The 12214-nt window shown below is 43.7% G+C and overlaps 1 protein-coding gene across 4 annotated transcripts in view; it reads right to left on the minus strand.

Annotated features, from left to right (window-relative positions):
• tcf7l1b (transcription factor 7 like 1b) overlaps positions 1–12214 on the minus strand; it is a 50021-nt gene that overhangs the window by 15388 nt on the left and 22419 nt on the right. For all 4 annotated transcript variants that reach the window (XM_084056309.1, XM_084056308.1, XM_084056307.1 and 1 more), the window contains exon 4: positions 8011–8094. In XM_084056309.1, the coding sequence (XP_083912435.1) occupies positions 8011–8094 (84 nt within the window). The remainder of the gene's footprint in view (positions 1–8010; positions 8095–12214) is intronic.

Below are 12214 nucleotides of genomic sequence, written 5' to 3' on the forward strand. Positions count from 1 at the left end.
TGTTCCAGGGACCCCCAGAAGCAAATATTGTTGTTAAAAATGTTCGCTTTAAAAGAGAACATTATATTCAAAGATTTGCACTCATTAAAACATTTTTAAAAAAAATAGCAGTTCTGCAAGCTCGTAGCACCGCACTCAGTGCCGCGCTACGAGCTTGTATATCTGCTATTTTTGAATCATGCTTTTTTTAGGGTCAAATCTAAAAATGACACAGATGCATTCCCGGTCTAATTGGGTTAAGAGGTTTTCGGGGCTAAGAGAGGCAGAGGTGGCAATACCTCGATGGGCTGTCCAACTTGGAACGGCGCTAAGAAAAGCACAGTCCTTGGTCAATGTGGGTGGAGGGGTGGATTTCATTCAAGCAAACATGTTTTTGGATCCTGCACATCTGAATTGAATTACTAGGCAAACAGCCGACGGGGAAGAGAGCTTAGAACAAACTGAATAACCCTGCAGCTTTGTGTGCCTTTCTGCGAGGCGATTTCTGGGTGGGAGGTTCAGAGGCCTTTTCAAAACGGCCAGGAAAGACAGGGTGAAAAAGAATGCCTGGCATGCTGAGAAATCCAAGCCTTGTTTGTCAACGCCAACAGGAAGCGGACGTGAGAGGGGTCTGACTGTGTCGTATGCCTTTTAGAATCGGCCCCTCCTTTAAGCCCATGCCATTCATCACAGACAACTTGCTGCTTTACCTCTGCCCATCGCCTTTGGAAAGGTCAACGGCACTAATATTCTAGGTTAGAATAATAAGAGCGCGCTGTGTCATATTACGGGAGTGGAGTCGGTCAGCAGCAGTGTGACCATTCTCTACGGTCATTAAAGGGCACACACACACACACACACACACATGCGCGCCGGACACACGCACACACAAGCGCACACAACACACACACACACACACACACACACACACACATGCACACGCGCACACACACACACACACACACACACACACACACACACACACACACACACACACACACACACACACACACACACACACACACACACACACACACACACACACACACACACACACACACACACACACACACAAACACACTCACACACACACACACACACACACACACACACACACACACACACACACACACACACACACATGCACATGCGCGCACACACACACACACACACACACACACACACACACACACACACACACACACACACATATGACAAGGCATATACTAAAAACAAGCTCAGTGGGATATAACGCCAAACTCAATATCTTTGTGGGATGTGTTATTCAATAATAAATAACTGTAAATTGATTAAGCTTCAGTAACATATTTTCTTTAACATTGACATGTTAAAGAAAAGCTCACTTTGTTTGTGTTTAAATTCATTCATGGGCTCGATGTGCGATAACTGACACATTCTATGACCTTATGATTTTTGACTGCATCTTGAATTTCAGATCCACATTCCACATGTCTGAGGAAGAAGCTCTTGTATATCTGCAGTGGGCCCAGCAGGACTGCAGACCTCAGATCAGTATTCAGTTCAGGCCTTGCCGAAGCCTTTGATTTCATCATGGACCCTGGATGTTCATTGCTTAATCCATTAAGACCGGGAACGCATCTGTGTCATTTTAGATTTCTTTGGCTATTCAAAAATAGCAGATATAAGAGCTCATAGTATTATCTACGAGCTTGTAGATCTGCTATTTTTGAAAGATCTTGAAAATGTGTGCAAAACGTGCAAACATTTGTAACTCATATCTTTGCTTCTGGGGGGTCCCTGGAACAAAATATTTTGAGATGGGGGGTCCGTGGCCAAATACATATCATTTTGGGGGGTCCTTGACATGAAAAGGTTTGAGAACCACTGATGTAGCAACATAGTTTTTTTTTCAGAAAACTGTTTTAGATTTAGAAGACATTTTGTAGAATCGGCCTCAGGTCTTAATGGGTTAATGCAAAATGGGAAACTCTCACCGGACGCCAAGTCAAAGGTCTGCAGAAGAAATGTGGGCCAAGAAGAGTAAGGACCAAATCGGACCAAAAAAGAAAATGTTTTTTCTTCTTTTTTTAAAAGCTGCCTCATCGTCACTCAGCATCTCAACGAAATCTGTCATGTGTCCGATGTGTTGAAAACAGCACCATGGACACTTGAGGGGGAAACAAAAGGCATCTCTGGAATGCTGCACATGGACCATGCAAGCACTTCAATTCGCTTAAAAAATTTGGGTGACTAAAGTGACTTATGACATGCTGACAACAAGACCAGGTCTCTTGTTGGTCTTGATGACTCCACACACCACTAATACAATATTGAAACAGAGAGCAGGATTCTTCTGTGTCTGTCAAGTTCAGACCGGCCCATATGTGAGGGCCCTGATCTGATAAGTGATGGTGGGGCAGTCACTCGGGTCAGTGCTACCTCATTAGAGTGTCACTGCTCCTTTTAAACCAACATAATAGTCAAGCGCTTGTCACATAATGACACGTAGAATGGGTCCCTCCCGGACAAATTAACGTGAGTCACTGCTGAATGACCTCAGCGGAGGAAGTATTCAGACCATGACAGCACTATCAACATGGCTGTAATAGGTATGTTGGCGTGATGATTGCTATATGAATACACATGATCAGCCACCTCCTCCTCCTCTATGCTCCTCGACTCTCTCTCTCTCTCTCCTCTTGTTCTCCTCTCTCTCCTCTTCAGTTTGAGCTCAGCCACTGCTGCTTGGACTGACAAGGTTGAGTCTCTCTCCCACACACTGCATCACCTGGGCCTGCAGCGCCTTTTGATGTTTTATTCATGAATAGACAGCTCTCTGAACACAGAGGCTGATATGGGAGTTGCTGGGGTGCCCGCATGTATGTGTGTGTGTGTATATGGTTTGTATGTGTGGTGGTGGTGGTAAGGGATACCGTTAGAATAGCTCGTTCCCCTCTTTCCCAGTCTATCCCCCCGCAGCACACATACGCTCCAATCACCATCACAACCACCGTTACTACCAAAAGCAATACCAACTGAATGCTAAACAAACCTGTCTGTTGAATAATTGAGGATCTCGGAAGCCAGAGTGGGCTCCGGATTAGCATACAGGCCTTATGGACCCAATCTGCACAGTGACAGGACAGCTTTGCCCTCGACTCTCACTCCCACAGAAGGCTCTGATTTCTACGTCTTGTATATATACGCCTCTCTGTCTCCCGTTCCACACGGCCCCGCCGTACCGTGAGCGAGGAAGGGCAGAAGTCAAACACGCAGGTTCCTCGTTAGCAAATGGATTTGCCGTGTGTCAGAATCTAGGAGGAGGAGCGCTGAATGAACGTTATGATGCTCATCGTCGGTGTCATCATAATCTCAAGGCTCGCTGTATTTTTCGTCCGGTAGAAGGCACTGATGACACTAGCCGCTCATATAGTGATTCTAAAACTCAAATGAACCACTTTCAACTGGCATCCCTATTTTGGGCATGTCATTCTAGACAAACTTTTTTTTTTTTTATGTCAGTGGTGCTCAAACCTTTTCATGTCAAGAACCACCCAAAATTATATGTATTTAGCTGCCAACCCCCATCTCAAAATATTTAGTTCCACGGACCCCCAGAAGTAAAAAAAAATCGCTAAAAGAATATATATATTCAAAGATTTGCTAAATCGTTCAATATTTTTCAAAAATAGCAGATCTACAAGCTCGTAGCACGGCACGAAGTGACGCGCTATGAGCTTGTAGATCTGCTATTTTTTAATAGCCAAAGTAAAATTATGCTTTTTAGCTAAAATCTAAAATTTCCCGGACTTAATGGGTTAAATTATTATTCAAAAATAGCAATTTTTGTGTCACGCGGCTATTTCCGCCGCGTGACACCATCGTGCGTCATCGTACGTATAAAATAAGGCTTAAGTGGTTAATGAGGTTAAAACCACATGTACATGATATGCCTACAAGTGGAGCTCTCAGTCACTACAGATATTCCTCCTAATCAATTAGATCAAATCACACCAGCCACCATGTAAACAAAAACAAAACATCTCTCTCTATATATATATATATATTATTAGACACAAGCTTGAATATGTATTACTTTAATAGTATTTACATGTTTTACGGCAGGTCCAAACGTTCCTTCTTTTAAAGCTTTTAATAAGCCTCGGCTATTTTTGTCGCGTGAGAGTGACACCATCGTACAAAATAGGCTTTAAGTGGTTAACGAGGTTAAAGGAACCACATGTACATGATATGACTCACTGCATAAGCTCTCCTGCAGAGATCTCTCAAAATCAATATTAGATCTAATATGTTTGTAATCATTATTATTAGATGTAACACAAGCTTGAATATGACTGCAGGATCACATGAAGGACCCTGCCCCGTAGGGCTCACAGTAATCGTATCGCAGAGATAAAAATATATCGTGAAATTGTCCTCCGTCATACACTACTAGGATGAATTCGCTTTTGTTGAGCTGCAAATTCAGTACCACGTAAACCCTTTATACTTGATATGACAGACCTGTAAAGAGTGCATTTGGTACGCTCTTATTTCACGCTACACAAATCGATTCACCAAAAATAGCAAGCTCTCACAACGCGTTGTAGATCGGCTATGTTTGCCGAACGTTACCCCCCAGAATAGGGAAGTGGTTGAATAAAAGTGGCATTCTAAGCATTTTTTATCACGATAATATCGTTAATCGCAAATACTTTTTTGCCACAATAATCGTGACATGTAATTTTCATATCGTCCCATCCCCTAAACCAGTAGCTCCAGGACCCCCTACTGGGGTCTCCTGCCCCGCTTCTCTCCTCAGGTCTCTCCTCCCCGGGTCCTGTTGGCCTTGGCCAGTAATCCTTAGCTCCCCCCCCACGCCCCCCACCCCACCCCCGTGGGCACCCATCCGCTCCCTCTGCTCTCATTAGTGCAGTGTTGGGGGGGGGGGGGGGGGGGGGCCTGGGGAGCCTGCAAGCCTGGGGAGCCAGCCTTCTGCTCACCCTCCCACTCCCGTGTCTCCTCTGGTGGGGTAATGAGCACATAATCAGCCTGGCTCCCTGTCAGCCAGCCGCACACCAGAGGGGCATGTGAGCTTCTGGCCCGGGGTGGGTGGGTGGGTGGAGGGGTGAGGGGGAGAGGGGGAGGTGGGGGGGTTAGGGCACAGTGGGGTGTTATTATACACATTCTAATTCCGTGTGCCCAGGGTATGCAGCAGCAGCAGCGCCGTGCCTGGTGGTACCACCAGACAAAAACTTCCCATCACACACACATCAAATGACCCTCTGGGGTTCTGCTGAGATCACCGGATCGCGGGCCGTGAAAACACTTCCTCCTGGAAGTTCACATGATGTTTCAACTCTCTCTGAACTTCAGAGAGAGTTGACGGAGCAGCGTAAACAATTATGTTATTTGCATCCTGGGGTCAGCGAGCGTCACACAAATGTTTCATTTGAGCTGCATGGATATATAGGCGCTACCTACTGTCTGTCTATGTACACACAATATATGTATATATATTCAGCCTTGCAATGTAATTTTGGCACAGCAGCAGTAACATTATATGATATTTAAATAGCCTTCTAACTAGTATACAGTGCTAGGCATTCATGTTTATTTACATTGAGTGAATTACACTCAATGAATGTAAGCAAGCACCATTCATATTTATTCTTTTGTATTTCTATCATGATATTATTATTATGATGTTATTATCAATAAAATATGTTTGCAATAATGAAAGGCTAATCAAGCTAACAGCATTGTAAGTCTTGCAGAGATAGCCATATAGGGCCCTATACAGTCCCAAACAGGAGTTTAAATAGTTTACTACAAGGTATCTTGCTACGGGGTTAAAATATGAATTACACAACCAACAAAGTCAGAGGCTGGTTGATTAAAAATTCTCACAGAACACACAGCTCAACAACTCGCATTCAATTTCTCAGGCATAATCTACACAATGTCCTCTGTCCGTATTGACCTTCTTGGATCAATGATGTTCAATTGAGATAAAGGTCAAACAAATAGTGACAGGGAGCCAACGCTCTGCACCAAATGAAGCTTCCTTTCAAGTCAATCCTGCAGCAGCAAAGCATCGCAGCGCAGAGTGGAAACAATCCAACTAGAGTCCTCAAACTCCACATCAAGTCTTCAATGGCCTCTTTCATTTCCGCCTAATTCAATTGACATTAACCCGCTCCTTGTACTTTCTTTTCTCTCTCTCTCTCTCTCTCTCTCTCTCTCTCTCTCTCTCTCTCTCTCCCTCTCTCTCTCTCTCTCTCTGCTGTCCTACAATGCAAGAATCATGCATTTCATAATGTTATGCATTAAGCAAATAAGATAAAGGCAATTGGCTGGAACAAAACATTAAACAGAAGCTCTGTCTGACAGACAACCCAGCAGCCATGCTTCGTCGAGTCACTTAGGGGTCAGCACTTATTGTAATAAAATATCTTTAATTGGTTTCCAATTGAGACTGAAAGTCAACCACAGAGCAGCTTTGGATTCCCCTGGGCGAGCTCCACTCCCCTTCACAACAGCTTCCCATTGACCGGCCCTCAATGGAGACTTTGTTGTTTGCATCGTTTGTGCTTATGAGATCCGACGAATCCACCACAAACTAAACAGGACTCGTCTAGCCAGGACGTGTAAGGTCAAGGGGCTGAGTCACAGCGGTTATTTGCCCACAGCCAGCACAGCAAGGGTGGCTTATAACGCTCTCTCTCCTCCATGCATAACTAAACACGACTTCCCCTAGCAGAGATCACTCCGCATGTGATCTGACAGGTGATAGCAGGAGCATGGGACTCCAGTTCATACTCTCATTCAGGCAATGGTGGGAAAAGTACTGCTCACATGTTTTACTTAAGTAAAAGTATCAAATGGTAAAAAAATGGTAAATGGTGCATTTATATAGCGCTTCTATCCGAAGCGCTTTACATTGATTGTGCCATTAACCCATTCACACACACATTCATACACCGATGGCGGAGGAAACCATGCAAGGCACCAACCTGCTCATCGGGAGCAATTAGGGGTTCAGTGTCTTGCTCAAGGACACTTCGACACTAACTCTAGGGGAGCGCCCCAGCCCGGGATCAAACTGGGAACCTTGCGGTTTTCCAGTTCACACTACCCGGCCACTCTACCCCACTCTACCCCTGAGCCACTGCCGCCCCAATACTGCAATGTAGAAATACTCCGTTACAAGCGAAAGTCCGGAATTCAAACTTTACTTGGGTAAAAGTACAAAAGTGTTGGCACCAAAATGTGCTTAAAGTACCAAAAGTAAAAGTGCTCATTATGCAGAATGTCTCATTTCAGGTTTTCAAATGTTTAAGCATCTTTTGAAAATAGCAGATCTACAAGCTCACAACGTGTCGTTCAAATGGCCGAAATGTATAGGGCTGAAGTGGTTCATGTATGTTTTGTAATAATAATCAAAATCTACAAAGTAACTAGTAACTAAAGATTTCAAATAATTGTAGTGGAGTAAAAGTTAAAAAAAATGCCTCTAGATGTAGTGGAGTAAAAGTATTGGAAATTGGAAATACCTCAAGATTTCACTCAAGTACAGTACTTGAGTAAATGTAATTAGTTACTTCCCACCACTGATCTAGACTGCTGTTTATCTAATGTTATCGCAGCCCTGCAGGACACAGCCTTCACAGCAAAACCACACACCGAGAACGGGTCTGCTAAGGTCCCACATTGTGTAGTGACTAGACAATGCGGGACCTCAGCAGACCCGTGTCTCTCTGTGTGTGTAGACTCTCAGTCAAGAGACATCATGATGACTGCTTCGCACCTGTGTGGGAAAGCTTATGAATGGTCTAGGTGGTTCCAAACGTGGATGATTTACAACAAGCTGAGTGATTGTTGGTACGGACAGACAGACAGACAGACAGACAGAGAGACAGGCGTGGCTGGCTGTGCAGTGTGCAATAGTTAGGCCTGCAGGTGCTGTTGTTGCTAGGGGGTAGTAGTGGTGGTGGAGGTGGCTGTGCTGCAGATGGACAGATAGGAGGAGTGTTAGTATCTACTTACTAAATGCCCCGGGGTTGGAGAGCGGGAGTCTTTCAGTCCCGCTGATCCAGGGACGTCCAGGAGAGGCCATTTCATCTGCAGGTACTGTTGGGGTGAGAATGGAAGAAACAATATGAGACAACGACGCTTGCTTATGTAACACAAAGCATGCCGTATATTATGCTACGTTATCCACTGACTAGTGTTTTAAAAAAAAGATTAAACACCATGCATTCCTAAAAGCGCCCATTGCTGCAGTAACGCCAAATAAAACAGATTGAGACGTTCTGGTACGTTCACAGGACAAACTTCACTATTTGCTGTGAGAGTGAACAAGTATGGGGTTGCAGTTTTTTCCCTAGAACATACATGAGGGGTAATGAATGGTGTAAAGCGAGCCAACAGAGAGCCATAACTCTACCAGACACCTGTATGAGACCCATTCTGCTGGCCGGGGTCAGACAGTGGGCTCGGCTCTCTGGCATGAAGGGTGGGGGAGAGAGAGAGAGAGAGCAATGTGAGCACAGTGGACTGCTGGAGGACTGTGAAATTGCCGTTTGTCAAGGAAAAACAAGAGTCCAGCTGTGGGCGCCCATCGCTGAGCGGGTGGGAAGAAGACAGCTGGAAGGAAGCCGCATCTTGAGGAGGATGAAGTTAAAGACTTTGGGTGTGGACTTGTCCAGGCTATGTCTGGTCTATTCTATTTTGCTCACGTTGTTTGTCCTTGTGACCCCATACCCGATTATAATCGATTTTTAATGCTGTTATCAAAATAAAAACGTCCTATACTTTATGTTCGAGCTTAAGCCATGAAGACCTGAGGCCGATTCTACAAAATGTCTTCTAAATCCTAACAGTATTCTGAAAAACGTATGTTTCTATGTCAGTGGTGCTCAAACTTTTTCAAGTCAAGGACGCCCAAAATTATATGTATTTGGCCGCCGACCCGGAAGCAAAGATTCGAGTTACAAATGTTCACTTAAAAAATATATATATTCAATGATTTGCACACATTTTCAAGAATGTTCAAAAATATTTTTGAATAGCCAAAGAAATCTAAAATGACACAGATGCGTTCCAGGTCTTAATGGATCAAGATCACCTCCCATTATGAAGTATTATGTAAGCTTATTTTTCCCCCCTCTTGCTTGTGAAAGTTTACCAACAGTTGTTCTTATAGAGGCTCACCCATCCTATGTACTGTACTACATGTACTATGTCCTACGCAGCAGGGCCCTGATGTGCAACGACAAGGAAAGGTTGTTGCTTGATACAAGTTGAACCGGATTTCTTTTTTTTATTTTCCTGCATGATAGCATGGAGCCAAGGCTGCACTAGCACAGCTCAAGCCATCTGGTTTGTGAATCAGTTTAAACACCGGATACAGCAGATTGACATGCATGTGGATTTTCTGCCTGGTACAATTTCAAATTAATTAAATGGGTATTGTATTTTAGCTTATGTCTTCTTGCTCATGAAGACACAAATACTCACGTCACGTCCGGCTGAGTATGTGAGTGAAGACGCAGCGTGAGACGCTCCTAAGTTTTATTTGTTATATAAATGGACTAAACCCGGGCAAATGCCTTAACTCTCACTCAGATATAACAAAAGGAAAGAGATATAAATAAGGAAAAAAGGAAAGGGTAAAACTCTAAGTTTGTGATCCTGTACACGTGTTTGGAGACGCCATGACTACCCGCAGCAAAGCTCCGGTTGTGCTATCTCCCGAGCTGGAGAAACTCCGCATTGTTCTAATTGAGGAACTGGGTGCTACTTTAATCACAACTCTTAAAAAGACACTTGATGAGGCACTAAAGCCAATCTCGGCCACGCTGGATGACATCAAAACGACCACGGCCTCCCACGCCGTTAAGCTGACTGACATGGAGACTACACTGTCTGATCATAGCGATCGTATAACGGCGCTAGAGGTATCATGTTCTCTACTAAAGTCAGACAACGACCAATTGATGTCTAAATTATTAGACTTGGACTGGCGCGGTAGACGTTTTAATTTGAGGGTGGTCGGTATCCCTGAACAAACGGAGGGTTCAGACCCCGTCAAGTTCATGGCCGACTTCTTTGTGGAGGCCTTGGGAGATTGCTTCACCACCCCCCCGACCTTGGACGCAGCTCACCGCATAGGACCTCCCCGCAATGCAGAGTCTGGATCCAAGCCACGGGTCTTCATCGTGAGATTTCATTATCTCCAGGATAAAGAGCGTGCCCTGAGGCGCAGAAGAGAGCAAAACAAGTTTCGTGAGAATATTATATTACTCTTCCCCGATCTGCCAGCCAGCGTCGCTAAAAAGCGAGCCTCATTTGCCGAGGTGAAGCACTCCTTTTGGAAAAAGAATGTCAAGATAACTACACAAGACAACGGAAGTCTACGGGTGGTCCATGAGGGCCGAAGGAGCGTGTTCGATTGCCCGGTGGAAGCCCAGAAATTCTACGACTCTCTCTTCCCTGCTGGTGAGGATTAAACCGTGGCCACTTTGGAGTGCAGCTTTACGCACAGTGCGCACACACAGACATGGTTACAAAACAGTCCAGTAACGGACATAGACGGAGTGGGAGACACGCGCGCGTGCACGCACACGCGCACATACAGCCCTCATCTGCTTATCTTTAATAGCTCTGTGCCGATCTTACCCACGCAAGTTATGCTGTCGCCTCAACTGTATGGGTTCACACGCGCGCACATACATACTCTCACTCACAGTTACAAATTACGTAATGGACGCTGATTGACTATCTGCGCGTGCTTTCTCAAACGCGCACCCACGACACGCACATACATGGTGACAGTGCTCAGTCGTGATTTTTATTTATTTTTCGATTCGGTTCACAACTAGAGCCAGGACATAACTTTTTGTTTGTCTTTCTGATTTATGCCTTATCTTTTCTTTTTCTTTCTCTCTCTCTCTTTTGTTGTTGTTTTGTTGCCTTTCTTTTTCTCTTTCCCCTCTCGCTTTCTCTCTCCCACTGTAATTAATTTTCTACTTTGTCACATAGTTTATGGGAAGCTATAAATTGGCTTATTTAGAGAGTAGTTTGTTACGGATCAGTAGGGACTATAACTAGAACCTTTTTTGTCAATATGGGAGAGTTTTGTAATGTGTCTTAAGTAGGAGTTTATTTCAATCCATCTGTTTAATGAGGGAGATTACTGCTTGCACAAAGTATTATATTAAACAAAATAAATTGAACTAAACTTTTTACCTGGTGGTCACAATACATCCTTTCATTTTTTTTCCTCCGTGGAAACCTAATAGGATGCTAGAGGTTGAATCTTTTTTCTTTTTTTTCCTTTTTCTCTCTCTCTCTTTTTTACTATTATCCCAAGATGGCACCAGAGGTTCAACTTTGATTGTATTTGTGCAGTAGGGGCCTTAATCGGATCCCTTCTGGCTCTCACCTACTTACCTGCATCTGTTCCCTTAAGGTTTAAGTTCATAAGTTTAGATGTATGTAAATGAACTTGGGAGCCTCTCCATAATATGAGAGGTAGGTCTTTGTTCATAATGCACTGTTCATTCAGCAGTGTATTAATCTGCAGTCTTCTTCTTTTGGGGATGAAGACATTTTGTTTATTCGTTGTTTTGTTAGATTTGTGTTTGTCTTTTGTCCTTGTAGATGTGTATTTGAGTGTAGTGTTTTTGTGTGGCTCTCTCCATTGTTCATCCCTCCACCTGACCAACTATGTCTACATGCAATTGTCACAAATACACTCTGTCATGATTATTCTGATTTAAAGCATGAATACAGTTAAAGGTTTAAAAATTATCCATTTTAATATCAGAAGCATTTTTCCAAAGATTGATGAGTTGAGAGTCTGGGCAGCTACCTATAAGCCTAATGTCATCACTCTTTCTGAAACTATGTTAAGTAGTACTATATCTGATGAACAAATCCAGATAAATGACTATGTTTTGTATAGAACAGATAGAGATAGAGCAGGAGGTGGTGTGGCAACATATGTCATTTCTAGTCTGAATTCACAACTTATAATTCCCCAAGTTGATTCGTTGAATTTTGATTGTCTTTTTGTTAAGTTAATTTTTCATCAAAACAAGAAGTTGATCATAGGTAATTTCTATAGGCCCCCATCGGCTCCTGTGGAAACTAGTAGATCTATATTGTCCACAATTAACTCTCTTAATTGTCCCTTGGAATTAATCTGTATAGGTGATTTTAATTGGAATTGGCTTCCTCGATTCTC

Source organism: Gymnoscopelus microlampas (assembly GCF_963454915.1).
Source record: "Gymnoscopelus microlampas genome assembly, chromosome: 4".
Lineage (NCBI taxonomy): Eukaryota > Metazoa > Chordata > Actinopteri > Myctophiformes > Myctophidae > Gymnoscopelus > Gymnoscopelus microlampas.